At 42.6% G+C, this 15492-nt stretch overlaps 3 protein-coding genes across 3 annotated transcripts; 2 read left to right on the top strand and 1 right to left on the bottom strand. All coding sequences in view use genetic code 12, as the record gives it.

The window, feature by feature from the left end:
* Positions 1-925: 925 nt before the first annotated feature.
* ALS1 (Agglutinin-like protein 1 precursor) lies at positions 926-2338 on the top strand (the record flags this gene model as incomplete). Its single annotated transcript, XM_001382786.1, has 1 exon — positions 926-2338. A coding segment is annotated over one exon (1413 nt), but the record flags the coding sequence as incomplete, so codon positions are not given.
* Positions 2339-10202: 7864 nt separating this feature from the next.
* On the top strand, positions 10203-12812 carry ESC4 (regulator of Ty1 Transposition; the record flags this gene model as incomplete). The annotated part of the gene is made up of 2 exons (XM_001382785.1): positions 10203-11921; positions 11991-12812. 2 exons carry the CDS (start codon positions 10203-10205, stop codon positions 12810-12812), a joined length of 2541 nt encoding a protein of 846 aa, XP_001382822.2.
* An 8-nt stretch (positions 12813-12820) lies between these two features.
* On the bottom strand, positions 12821-15002 carry PICST_75881 (predicted protein). Its single transcript, XM_001382255.1, has one exon. The coding sequence runs from the start codon at positions 14534-14536 to the stop codon at positions 13037-13039; it is 1500 nt and encodes a 499-aa protein (XP_001382292.2). The 5' UTR covers positions 14537-15002; the 3' UTR covers positions 12821-13036.
* Between the last annotated feature and the right edge of the window lie 490 nt (positions 15003-15492).

Raw genomic sequence — 15492 nt, 5'->3', positions numbered from 1 at the left:
GATCAACTTCAACTTCAACTTCAACTTGGCATGAGGTGAAATGTATGAGAGGCACCCAAGGTCCCATGCTGGAAACAGAAGTACTGTGCATACAAGCGAATTTTGATAGAACAATTCGCAATATAATCTGTAATTCTTCGTAGGCGAGTTTTCTAGATCCACAATTTTGTAAGATTTCAAAGCATATACTTCAAGTTTAAGTTAAAGGGTCCTTTTCGCCATTCATAATTTCTTCTGGCAAAGGGGAGAAGGAACAGCTGTTAAATCGGAAAGTGAATTTAGCATATAAGTGGAATGTTAATATTCTATCCTGGAACTACATTCCATCTCTTCCTCGTAGATCTCCGTGGCCGTAGATAAATCCGGAAATCTGATTATTTTCTCGGTGCTGATCTCAATAGGTCCAAAGTATGCAGTCGCATTCCTTCTGTTTTAGACAATCTATTTTATGCAACTGGGCCCTTGCACCCATATGCTATATGTAGCAATATTGGAGATGGCCGGTGAAACTTTGCTCTTGCTTCAGAACATTAACAAATAGTAGCTGTGATCTAATTTGAAATTGATATTCTCCCCTTTAACTTCACCTGCAAGGTCAATATCACTAGTAGTTTATTGAAACATTTATACGGACATTACCATTACCAATCCATTTATTGATTTTCTTAGGAAGAAGTAGCACATTCATGAAAGACTTCACAGAGCAAGATTTCTTTTGCTATGCATTCATGTATATACCATTTTGATAATAATTTTAGATTAATTTTAATAATAGTCTTTTCTTAGCAGACTCACAAATAATTATATTGGGGTTTGAATCAGAATTGGCTAATAAGCAACCTCACATCGATAAGAAAATGTATAAAACTACCGAATTCTGCCTTTTCAAGATGTGGAATTATGCTTACTCGACATATACTCATAGGTGATGCTTAGAACAATAATTTTTCTTTTCTTTTACCTGATTGTAAGAGCTGCTGAAATAACTGGTGTATTCACTAGTTTTGACTCTCTCGTTTTCCAGAATGGTGGAACCTATCCTTATGAAGCACCTGCAAACCCTAGCTGGATTGCTACCTTAAGCTGGGCAATGGATGGCAATGTAGTTGCTCCTGGAGACACATTTACTTTACATATGCCATGCACTTTTAAGCTTACAACCGATAATACAATCATTCTAGGAGCAGAAGGTACGACATACGCTACATGTCTGCATTTTTCAGGAGAAATTATTGTTCCTTATTCTGAATTGTATTGTACAATTACAGATTCATTACTACCTGGTATGACAGTAGAAGGTTCCACTTACTTCCCTGTTGTATTCAATACTGGCGGAAGTGCATTGGCCAGCGATTTGGAAGACTCTACATGTTTCACGAATGGGGAGAACACTGTCTCCTTCTACGATGGAGATACACAACTTTCCACCAGTGTTGTTTTCGAGGCAGGGCCACCAAGTGCCAATATAAATCCAGACATTGTTATATTTAGAGCTAGAGTGCTTCCTCAACTTAATAGCAGCCAACATTATGCTGCCATTGGTTGGTGTCCTAATGGTTACACCTCGGGTACCTTGGGGTTTACTTTCACTGGTGGAACTCTTGATTGTGATTCAGTCCATGCCTCAATTACCAACCAGTTGAATGACTTCCATTATCCAACCAATGCCGACCCCAATTTTCTGTATACTTTCACTTGTTCACCTACATCCTATCAGATCAATTTTGAAAATATTCCAGCTGGATATAGACCATTTATCGATGGTCTTACCAGGCCATCAGGCCCCGCTCTTTCTGTCTTTTATACCAATCGCTATCTATGTGCTGATGAGACGACATTTAGACAGCAAAATCTTAATGTAAATTGGGGTGAATATGCAGATGGTCCGACTAGTGGTAACGGCAATGTCATTGTGGTCACAACTTCTACATACAGTGGTTCACATACCCAGATATCCACTGCCACAGGCGAATCAACGAACACTATTATTGTTTATGTACCTACTCCAACAGTTACAATAACAGAGACATGGACTGGGCGCGAAACAAGCACGACCACTGTATTTCCAACATCAGAAGGAGGTACTGTAATAGTTATTATCGACTTACCAACGGATCCTCCACCTAACCCAACCACCACTATCACATCCGTATGGACAGGTACTGATACTACTACAGTCACAGTAACTGACACAGAAGGAGGAACTGATACAGTAATTGTTCAAGTTCCTGCAAACCCAACCACCACTATCACATCTGTCTGGACTGGAACTGATACTACTACAATTACGGTGACTGACACAGAAGGAGGCACCGATACTGTCATTGTTCAAGTTCCTGCAAACCCAACCACCACTGTGACTTCCGTATGGACTGGAACTGATACTACTACAGTCACAGTAACTGACACAGAAGGAGGCACCGATACAGTAATTGTTCAGGTTCCTGCAAACCCAACCACCACTATCACATCTGTCTGGACTGGTACTGATACTACTACAGTCACAGTAACTGACACAGAAGGAGGAACTGATACAGTAATTGTTCAAGTTCCTGCAAACCCAACCACCACTATCACATCTGTCTGGACTGGAACTGATACTACTACAATTACGGTGACTGACACAGAAGGAGGCACCGATACTGTCATTGTTCAAGTTCCTGCAAACCCAACCACCACTGTGACTTCCGTATGGACTGGAACTGATACTACTACAGTCACAGTAACTGACACAGAAGGAGGCACCGATACAGTAATTGTTCAGGTTCCTGCAAACCCAACCACCACTATCACATCTGTCTGGACTGGTACTGATACTACTACAATTACGGTGACTGACACAGAAGGAGGCACCGATACTGTAATTGTTCAAGTTCCAGGGAACCCAACCACCACTATCACATCCGTATGGACTGGTACTGATACCACAACTATTACGGTGACTGACACAGAAGGAGGCACCGATACAGTAATAGTACAAGTTCCAGGCAAGCCAACTGTTACAATTACATCTGTGTGGACTGGTACTGATACTACTACAGTCACAGTAACTGACACAGAAGGAGGAACAGATACAGTAATTGTTCAGGTTCCTGCAAACCCAACTACCACTGTGACTTCCGTGTGGACTGGTACTGATACTACTACAGTCACAGTAACGGACACAGAAGGTGGAACTGATACAGTAATCGTACAAGTTCCAGGGAACCCAACTACCACTGTGACTTCCGTGTGGACTGGTACTGATACTACTACAGTCACAGTAACGGACACAGAAGGTGGAACTGATACAGTAATCGTACAAGTTCCAGGGAACCCAACCACCACTGTGACTTCCGTATGGACTGGTACTGATACTACTACAGTCACAGTAACTGATACAGAAGGAGGCACCGATACAGTAATTGTTCAAGTTCCAGGGAACCCAACCACCACTATCACATCCGTATGGACTGGTACTGATACTACTACAATTACGGTGACTGATACAGAAGGAGGCACCGATACAGTAATTGTTCAAGTTCCTGCAAACCCAACCACCACTATCACATCCGTATGGACTGGTACCGATACCACAACTATCACAATGACTGACACAGAAGGAGGAACAGATACTGTAATTGTTCAGGTTCCTGCAAACCCAACCACCACTGTGACTTCTGTGTGGACTGGTACCGATACTACTACAATTACGGTGACTGATACAGAAGGAGGCACCGATACAGTAATTGTTCAAGTTCCAGGGAACCCAACCACCACTATCACATCCGTATGGACTGGTACTGATACCACAACTATTACGGTGACTGACACAGAAGGAGGCACCGATACAGTAATAGTACAAGTTCCAGGCAAGCCAACTGTTACAATTACATCTGTCTGGACTGGTACTGATACTACTACAGTCACAGTAACTGACACAGAAGGAGGAACTGATACAGTAATCGTACAAGTTCCAGGGAACCCAACCACCACTATCACATCCGTATGGACTGGTACTGATACCACAACTATTACGGTGACTGACACAGAAGGAGGCACCGATACAGTAATTGTACAAGTTCCAGGCAAGCCAACTGTTACAATTACATCTGTCTGGACTGGTACTGATACTACTACAATTACGGTGACTGACACAGAAGGAGGCACTGATACAGTAATCGTACAAGTTCCAGGGAACCCAACCACCACTATCACATCCGTATGGACTGGTACTGATACTACTACAGTCACAGTAACTGACACAGAAGGAGGAACTGATACAGTAATCGTACAAGTTCCAGGGAACCCAACCACCAGTATCACATCCGTATGGACTGGTACTGATACCACAACTATTACGGTGACTGACACAGAAGGAGGCACCGATACAGTAATTGTTCAAGTTCCAGGGAACCCAACCACCACTATCACATCCGTATGGACTGGTACCGATACTACTACAGTCACAGTAACGGACACAGAAGGAGGAACAGATACAGTAATTGTTCAGGTTCCTGCAAACCCAACTACCACTGTGACTTCCGTGTGGACTGGTACTGATACTACTACAATTACGGTGACTGACACAGAAGGAGGCACCGATACAGTAATCGTACAAGTTCCAGGCAAGCCAACTGTTACAATCACATCTGTCTGGACTGGTACCGATACTACTACAGTCACAGTAACTGACACAGAAGGAGGAACTGATACAGTAATCGTACAAGTTCCAGGGAACCCAACCACCACTATCACATCCGTATGGACTGGTACCGATACTACTACAGTCACAGTAACGGACACAGAAGGAGGAACTGATACAGTAATCGTACAAGTTCCAGGGAACCCAACCACCACTATCACATCCGTATGGACTGGTACTGATACCACAACTATTACGGTGACTGACACAGAAGGAGGCACTGATACAGTAATCGTACAAGTTCCAGGGAACCCAACCACCACTATCACATCCGTATGGACTGGTACCGATACTACTACAGTCACAGTAACGGACACAGAAGGAGGAACAGATACAGTAATTGTTCAAGTTCCAGGGAACCCAACCACCACTATCACATCCGTATGGACTGGTACTGATACCACAACTATTACGGTGACTGACACAGAAGGAGGCACCGATACAGTAATAGTACAAGTTCCAGGCAAGCCAACCACCACTATCACATCCGTATGGACTGGTACTGATACTACTACAGTCACAGTAACTGACACAGAAGGAGGAACAGATACAGTAATCGTACAAGTTCCAGGCAAGCCAACTGTTACAATTACATCTGTCTGGACTGGTACTGATACTACTACAGTCACAGTAACTGACACAGAAGGAGGCACCGATACAGTAATTGTTCAAGTTCCAGGGAACCCAACCACCACTATCACATCCGTATGGACTGGTACCGATACTACTACAATTACGGTGACTGACACAGAAGGAGGCACTGATACAGTAATCGTACAAGTTCCAGGCAAGCCAACTGTTACAATTACATCTGTGTGGACTGGTACTGATACTACTACAGTCACAGTAACGGACACAGAAGGTGGAACAGATACAGTAATCGTACAAGTTCCAGGCAAGCCAACTGTTACAATCACATCTGTCTGGACTGGTACTGATACTACTACAGTCACAGTAACTGACACAGAAGGAGGCACTGATACAGTAATTGTTCAAGTTCCAGGGAACCCAACCACCACTGTGACTTCTGTGTGGACTGGTATTGATACTACTACAGTAACAGTAACTGACACAGAAGGAGGAACAGATACAGTAATCGTACAAGTTCCAGGCAAGCCAACTGTTACAATTACATCTGTCTGGACTGGTACTGATACTACTACAGTCACAGTAACTGACACAGAAGGAGGAACTGATACAGTAATCGTACAAGTTCCAGGGAACCCAACCACCACTATCACATCCGTATGGACTGGTACCGATACTACTACAGTCACAGTAACGGACACAGAAGGAGGAACTGATACAGTAATTGTTCAAGTTCCAGGGAACCCAACCACCACTATCACATCCGTATGGACTGGTACCGATACTACTACAATTACGGTGACTGACACAGAAGGAGGCACCGATACTGTCATTGTTCAAGTTCCAGGGAACCCAACCACCACTGTGACTTCCGTATGGACTGGTACTGATACTACTACAGTCACAGTAACTGACACAGAAGGAGGAACAGATACAGTAATCGTACAAGTTCCAGGCAAGCCAACTGTTACAATTACATCTGTCTGGACTGGTACTGATACTACTACAGTCACAGTAACTGACACAGAAGGAGGCACCGATACAGTAATTGTTCAAGTTCCAGGGAACCCAACCACCACTATCACATCTGTCTGGACAGGTACTGATACTACTACAGTCACAGTAACTGACACAGAAGGAGGCACCGATACAGTAATCGTTCAAGTTCCAGGCAAGCCAACTGTTACAATTACATCTGTGTGGACCGGCACTGGAACGAATACTTACACAATCACAGATACAGATGGAGGTACTGACACAGTCGTAGTAGAAGTTCCAGGTAAGCCAACTGTTACAATCACATCTGTCTGGACTGGTACTGATACTACTACAGTCACGGTAACGGACACAGAAGGAGGAACAGATACAGTAATTGTTCAAGTTCCAGGGAACCCAACCACCACTATCACATCCGTATGGACTGGTACTGATACCACAACTATTACGGTGACTGACACAGAAGGAGGCACTGATACAGTAATTGTTCAAGTTCCAGGGAACCCAACCACCACTATCACATCCGTATGGACTGGTACCGATACTACTACAATTACGGTGACTGACACAGAAGGAGGCACCGATACTGTCATTGTTCAAGTTCCAGGGAACCCAACCACCACTGTGACTTCCGTATGGACTGGTACTGATACTACTACAGTCACAGTAACTGACACAGAAGGAGGAACAGATACAGTAATCGTACAAGTTCCAGGCAAGCCAACTGTTACAATTACATCTGTCTGGACTGGTACTGATACTACTACAGTCACAGTAACTGACACAGAAGGAGGCACCGATACAGTAATTGTTCAAGTTCCAGGGAACCCAACCACCACTATCACATCTGTCTGGACAGGTACTGATACTACTACAGTCACAGTAACTGACACAGAAGGAGGCACCGATACAGTAATCGTTCAAGTTCCAGGCAAGCCAACTGTTACAATTACATCTGTGTGGACCGGCACTGGAACGAATACTTACACAATCACAGATACAGATGGAGGTACTGACACAGTCGTAGTAGAAGTTCCAGGTAAGCCAACTGTTACAATCACATCTGTCTGGACTGGTACTGATACTACTACAGTCACGGTAACGGACACAGAAGGAGGAACAGATACAGTAATTGTTCAAGTTCCAGGGAACCCAACCACCACTATCACATCCGTATGGACTGGTACTGATACCACAACTATTACGGTGACTGACACAGAAGGAGGCACTGATACAGTAATTGTTCAAGTTCCAGGGAACCCAACCACCACTATCACATCCGTATGGACTGGTACCGATACTACTACAATTACGGTGACTGACACAGAAGGAGGCACTGATACAGTAATTGTTCAAGTTCCAGGGAACCCAACCACCACTGTGACTTCTGTGTGGACTGGTATTGATACTACTACAGTAACAGTAACTGACACAGAAGGAGGAACAGATACAGTAATCGTACAAGTTCCAGGCAAGCCAACTGTTACAATCACATCTGTCTGGACTGGTACTGATACTACTACAGTCACAGTAACTGAGACAGAAGGAGGAACAGATACAGTAATCGTACAAGTTCCAGGCAAGCCAACTGTTACAATCACATCTGTCTGGACTGGTGTTGATACTACTACAGTCACAGTAACTGACACAGAAGGAGGAACAGATACAGTAATCGTACAAGTTCCAGGCAAGCCAACTGTTACAATTACATCTGTCTGGACTGGTACTGATACTACTACAATTACGGTGACTGACACAGAAGGAGGCACCGATACAGTAATCGTTCAAGTTCCAGGCAAGCCAACTGTTACAATTACATCTGTGTGGACCGGCACTGGAACGAATACTTACACAATCACAGACACTGATGGAGGTACTGACACCGTTGTAGTAGAAGTCCCAGGAAAGCCAACTGTTACAATAACATCTGTGTGGACCGGCACTGGAACGAATACTTACACAATCACAGACACTGATGGAGGTACTGACACCGTTGTAGTAGAAGTCCCAGGTAACCCTACCACGACAATCACATCTGTGTGGACCGGCACTGGAACGAATACTTACACAATCACAGACACTGATGGAGGTACTGACACCGTTGTAGTAGAAGTCCCAGGAAAGCCAACTGTTACAATTACATCTGTGTGGACCGGCACTGGAACGAATACTTACACAATCACAGACACTGATGGAGGTACTGACACCGTTGTAGTAGAAGTCCCAGGAAAGCCAACTGTTACAATAACATCTGTGTGGACCGGCACTGGAACGAATACTTACACAATCACAGACACTGATGGAGGTACTGACACCGTTGTAGTAGAAGTCCCAGGTAACCCTACCACGACAATCACATCTGTGTGGACCGGCACTGGAACGAATACTTACACAATCACAGACACTGATGGAGGTATTGACACAGTCATTATTGAGGTACCATCCGTTTCAGGAGAGTTAAACTATGCAAGTTCTTTGGATCCTGATGTTGAATTATCTTCTTCAACTGATTACGGCGTGGGAACTATGGGCGATCCAGTTGTAACTTCAATTTTCAGTGATACCCCATACGCAACGATACCTGCGTGGAATACTGAAGTAGAAGTAGATTCACAAGCTCACACAAGTCAGACCGAGTTTGGTAACACTGACAATGTGAGCACTAATGTCGATTCATCTACTTCATCAGGTGCCCTCGAAAACCAGGGGACTGGCGAAGACAACTATCCAATCAACCATAGTGAAAGTCAAACTTCATCTACGAATACAATAGCTGAGAATAATTCAATGGATGCTACTCTGCACGAAACAGGTGACAGTGAAGTTTCCAATTTTGGGGATAATGGTTCCGTTAGCAGATCTAATCAAGAAGAAACAACCTCCTCAGTTGGAGGCAATACTGAGTCTCCAACTTTTGTTCCCACTGTTAGTACGCAGGCAACAATAACTCCAACTATATCATCGTTTGAAGGGTCTGCCTCTGTGAAGCACTTTTCTACTTTTGCTACTCTTTGGATCATAGCCCTCACAATTCTTTTCTTCTAACTGAATTCTGCTTCTCTCAAACTGTAACAACGATTGGTCTGCAAACTCTGAGGTAACAATTACTATGCTTTCACACCATGTTAAGTGAACGATAGAGAAAGCATTACCAAGTACTCAGATTGAAGATGCTGCTTCTGACTACTGAAACACGCGTGTGCAATCGTGTTAAATGATTCATATCGTGAAAAACTCGTTTAAATTTCTTAGTACGTTGACTTTTTTATTTTCATTTTCGACTACAGTCGATCCACTAGCAGGCACTTGATTCAGACCAAGATGTGCCCAATGTTATAGTGGTTTGGACGGAGCATTACACATTGAAGTATGCTTAGGATTTCATTTATAAAACAAATTTAGACATACATTTAATCGACGAATTTGATCTTTGGAAAATGTAAATTGATATTGTAATGGGTGCACAAAGAGAGTCAGTCAAACGATCTACTATTGACTAAAGTTCACAGCAGTACTCTGTGTAGACAAATAAATCGTTTGGTCGTCAAAACTGCTGCAGACTACGTGTACGAGTGGAAAAGTCAGCCATCACAAGAGTCGTATGAGTCGTATGACTCGTCAGTTCGTTGCCTTCTTGATCATTTTTGAACGCATCTTTTAAAAACCTGAGTTGCAATAAACTTAAACCGAATTGAACTTCTATTATTTAGAGAAGAAAACCAAGCAGGAGCAAGTTGAAAACCATATACTTCATAAGATTGAAAGAAGTAAGGCAAAAACTACAGGGTAGTAATGATTTATCCCCACAGATCGAATTCATGCGTGGTAGCGCCGCGAAGCGCGTCTCATCTATTTATGTTTACAGATTTTTAGAATCACGAACCAACGAACCAAATCTTCTTTCTCTACCATTTCAGAGTTTGCCTTAGACAACATGAGCGAAGCCAACATCTTCGAAGGGATACTTTTTCTCATTATCCGGTCGTCAGAAATGTCAAACAATGAAATTTCTCGAATAGAAGACAGTATTGCCAGAGGAAATGGAGTTGTCACGGCAGTGAAAGATGAGCACAATAATGATACCAACTATTTGGATTTCCACAGCAAAGAAACCGACAAAGGTGGCGATGAAAAATCAAAACATGTGACTCATATTATTTCGCGGTCTATCGAGTTTATTGAATACAAATTGGCTAGGAAGTCGATGATTCCAGTAACTAGTCCAGAGTGGCTATTTGAATCGATTAGTGGGGGAAGAATCGTAAATTACAAGACATTCAACCCTGATCCCAAGTTTTTCTTCAAGGATTGTTTCGTATGCGTAGCAGATAACTTGCCTGTAGGTGACAAGGAGGCTATCTACGCTGGGGTTAAGGCTTTTGGAGGCTGCTATTTGGACGTATTAACCAAATACACCACTCATCTAATAGCGCATGATCTTTCCAACGAGAAGAGTATTATAGCCTCCAGTGCCATAAATAATAGTGCAGATGGCGAGGGTATTGATATCAAGATCGTTTTACCGCACTGGATAGATCACTGTATCACGTTGGGCCGTAGAATTGACGAAACAACTTACCTCTTACCAGATGCCAAGATTCTCAAGCAGGGCACTCCCATCCAATCACAGGGCAATTCGTTTGTAGACAACGCAGATTTGACGCACATTGACAATGTCAAGCTGGATTTTCTCAAGGAAAAGACCTTCTACGTGGCTTCTGACCACAACTTGTCTGAGAGATTCTCCAACTCTTTGGACAATCTTATCAAGAGAAATGGCGGCACTGTAGCCAAGCAGTTTAACCTGGAATCAGTTGATGTGTATATAGGAAAATTCAGAACAGGGGAGTTCTACGAGGAAAGCTGTCGTTCTAATCGTATCATTGTTGGAAACTTGCAATGGTTCTTTTCTGTTATAGTTTCGAACGAATGGGTGCTTCCGTTGAATTCTAATTTGCTACACTATCCAATCCCACAAGTTCCTCTTGACAGCTTCAAAGATCTTAAGATATCTATTACGAACTACAGTGGTGATTCGAGAGCGTATCTTTCAACCTTGATATCGATTCTAGGAGGCACTTTTACGAAGACCTTAACCAAGGACAACCATTTCCTCATTGCGGGAAGTACGGAAGGTAAAAAGTTCTATACGGCTAGCAAAAAGTGGTTAGATGAGAATGGGCATCCCAAAATCAAGATAGTCAACCATCTCTGGGTAGAGGAATGCTTTTCCAGGTGGCAGTTGTTAGATGACGAACAAAGGAAGTACAAGTATTTTGGACATGGGCACATTCAAGTCGAATCATTAATAGGCACAACAAAACTTGACGAGAATAGCTTGAAGCAATGGTCAGGACTAGAGGATGAAAAAAGGTTGCCCACAAGATTGACTCTGGATAATGTAGACGACAGTATGAGCGAAGACGAGACCACTCAGTCCAAACATACTTCGGAAAAGAGAGATCTGGTTGAAGATGCTAATACCCTTTTTGCATCTAGATATGGTGGCAGATCTGCGGCAAAGAAAGCAGCAATGAAGTTACACGACAATATGAATGATCTCAACAAATACCAGGAGATCTCTAAGAGCTCGAGGAAAATGAAAAACTACATGGAAGAGCTTGAACTACGTGTTGCGACTCCTCTGAAGCGTGTAGCTGAGACTAATGACAAAAACGAAGAGATTACCACCCCTTCAAAAAAGAAAACGAAGAGTGCGAAGAATCCTCCTGGAAAAGACGAGCACGAGCACAAACAGGACGAGCAGAAAAAGCCCAAGAAGACCACTTTGCCGGAGGAAGCCACAAAGTTTAGAATCACTGCTATCATGACAGGCTGTGAACTGGAAATAAACCTTAATAAAAATGACTTATCCAAACTTTCCAACATAGGTATCAAGGTGTTAGCTGACATTTCTCCAAAGTACCCTATCAATACACTCATTGCTCCTAAGATATTGAGAACTGAAAAGTTCTTAAGAAGTCTTAGTCAGGTTAAAGAAATCATACATCCAAATTATCTAATCGAGATTCTCAAGAAACTCAACACTACAGAAGGTGAAAGTATCGATGAAACTGCAGTTTTCAAGGAATTCAGCATTAATGATTATAGTCTTGATAAGTTCATTAGTGTCAAGGACATCAATGTGGAATTGGGTCTTGCCAAGACGTCTACAAATGGTTTGAAAACTCTCACTTGCAGTGACAATCACGGAAGATTGTTTTCACAATTGAACTTGAACTTGTCGTCGTGTTTGAATGGTGGTGCGGACACTATCGGGCGTATTCTTAAAGATCATGGATTGAAAGAATCTCACATCATTAAGAATAATTTGACTGGAAACAATCTCAAGAAAGCTTTGATTAAATCAAGCGATAACTTTTACGTACTTGTTGCTCATAAGACTAAAGACACCAAACTAATCTCCGCTTTCAAGAAATTGAAGGCTGAGAATGACTTAAAGGCCGTTGTTGTGGAGTGGGACTGGTGTGTTAAGTCCATATTCAAGATGAAGCTAGAGCCATACGACAAATACATGCTATAATGGTTAGTTGGAATGCTTTTCTAGTATATATTTACTAATTCTGAAATGGATCTATGTAGAAACAATGAATGACAGAGTGCAACGCAATAAAAGTAAAGTAACATAATATATCACCTAAAAGAAAAGATGAAAAAAGGTGGATAATCATCAATAACAATCAAGAAGAAAAGTAGAGTTTTTCATATAGACATCGCACTCCTGGTCCATTATAGAGTTTGGAATGGTCAGATATCTATCAAACTGGGTCCATCGTTGGCATATCTCTGTTGCTGCTGCTGTTGCTGTGGCTGGGCGTTGCCAAAGCCGTAGCCTGTGTATGCGGCACTTATTTGAGGCTGAGCCTGCTGCTGTTGCTGTTGGTATCCAATACCAGTGTTCAAGAATGGGTTACCAGTGGCATTGGAGCTCAACTGAGGCTGTTGACCATCCGTCTGTCTATAACCAGTACCACTAGAGTTGATGAAAGTCTGCGTCTTAGTGTGCTGATGAGGGATTCTCGAAGCTCCAATGTTGCCGAAGGTATCAATGCCTGTTCCCTGTGCCAACAAGTCGTTCAACTCTGAGTGGGTCTCGTTGAACTTGGAGCCAGAAGTAGTTTGAGTCTTCACCGGTTGTTGTGGTTGAGGAGGTTGTGTGAAGAAAGTAGGTACAGCTTGTTGCTGTGACAATTCGTTTAACGACTGCTGAGCAGGAGGCTTAGGAGCAGCAGGCTCTGACAGTAAGGCAAAGGGGTTGTTGGAACCAGTCTTCAATGGCTGTAATTGATCCTGTTGCTGCTGTGGCTGTCCATAATTGAAGCCAGTGAACTGGTTGGCTTGTTGATACTGAGCAGCAGGCTGTTGGTAGTAAGTTTGCTGAGGATACAATCCGGTGTTCATAGCACTTTGTATTGGATTGCCAAACATGTCGTACTGCTGCTGCTGTTGGAATTGCTGTTGAGGGAAGAATTGCTGAGGTTGTTCCTGGTAGTATCCCGTAGTCAAATAGTACTGCGGTTGAGCTACTGGAGCGTCCAAATCCAACAAACTCTCATTTTGTTGATTCTTTAATTTTCTCATTTCTTCTTCTTCCATTGACAACTTAAGAGCTGTTTGTAACTCGGGATCGTCGCTATCTTCAGCCAAACGTCTTCTTTCTTCTTCAGCAGTAAGTTTAGACAACTCCAAAGCCTTCTGCAACTCTTTATCATATGGATCGTCGTTAACAGGCCTGTTACTGACAGTGTTTCTTCTGGATCTGGGCCTTCTATGTTCGTTTCTGCTGTGATTTCCTTGAGATCTCTGAGCAGCTGAACGTTCCATGTTCAATCTCTCATCATCTTGCAAAAGCGAAACCAATTCTTTTGCCTTGACTCTGATAATGGCACCTTGATCGTTGTTCATTTCATCAAAATGTATGAACTCTCTCAACGTCTTGACGATGTACAAGTTGTCTTTGGACCAGAGAACACACTTTTCCGAGCCGTATCTGACCAAATAGTCTAATACAGTCAAGGACTTGGCTACGTGACGCCAGTTCTTGCCCTTGTCGTTAAGACGACGATCCAACATGTCCATGACTTCCAAGAAGTCAGTTTGCGATTGATAGGTGTACGATGCAATTTCTTCCATGTCATAAGTAGTAGGACCGGACGGATCGTTGGAGGTGGCTTTTCTAACGATCTTCTGGGCTGACGAGTACCCATTGGCAACGTTTTTGATAGAACGCACAAACGATTTAGACATTTGGTATGAAGATGTGCTTTAGGAAAATGATGGAAGCAATGAAAATAACAAAAATCTATTTGATTTCGAAGTATTGCACGATTCAAATAGTCGAATGAATTATAAAAGTGATTTCAATACCCTTTCCGAAAAAGATAACAACTTTTGACAAACCAAACTGATGTAATCTGCTGTATCTAATACTAAATCCGTTAATTCAGCTATCAGATCAGTGTAAATAGTATATATACTTCGCCAAACTTTGAAAACGAAGTAACTAACTTGATAAGTTGTCTTCAACAATGAACAGAAACCAGCAAGGACAACTGTGGAATGTCTTCCGATTATTCAGTGAAATCTAGATGAGAAACTGGGGATACGAAAAAAGCCTCCAGAATAGTTCTAGACAAGTTTCGTACTTAGAAATTCCGGAAATTACTTCAATCGAATCAAAATACCTTCTACTCTTTTCTGTAGTGGACAGAAGGTTCGATGTTGTTTGGGGTGCAACTTGGAGAATGATAAAGTGTGCTGAACTTTTGACATTGTGGGAGTTGGGCCGAGAAGGAGAATCGAGAAGGGAACGAGCGCCGACACGTGATTAGGCACATGACCTTAAGAATCCCAAAGCTTGGGCTAAAATATTGGGGGCTGTGGGCAAGAAAAATTCCAAAGCTTGTGGCTGAGACAATTAATGTCACCTGCTGAATCACTGACGATTTTTCGAGTTTTCTAGTGGTATAATCAGCATTTTCAGTACTGCCTTCTTCTTTCTTCAGCCATCTCTCCAATGTCACCTACTTAGTGATAGAGATCTCTGCCTGCAGGAAGCGGGCTGTACTGATTAGATGATAAGGTATTGTGTGCAGGCCAGAAATATGGTGAAAATTCTAAGAGTATGGGGTAGTACGGATAAAGAGATGCTCTTCGGAACAAACGGTAAACTGGCATAACGCTTTTAAATGCTGCAATGAACA

The sequence above is a fragment of the Scheffersomyces stipitis genome, chromosome 2, assembly GCF_000209165.1.
Source record: "Scheffersomyces stipitis CBS 6054 chromosome 2, complete sequence".
In the NCBI taxonomy this organism is placed as follows: domain Eukaryota; kingdom Fungi; phylum Ascomycota; class Pichiomycetes; order Serinales; family Debaryomycetaceae; genus Scheffersomyces; species Scheffersomyces stipitis.
Note: the sequence above shows the minus strand (reverse complement) of the source record. Positions and strands in the feature narration are given on the sequence as shown.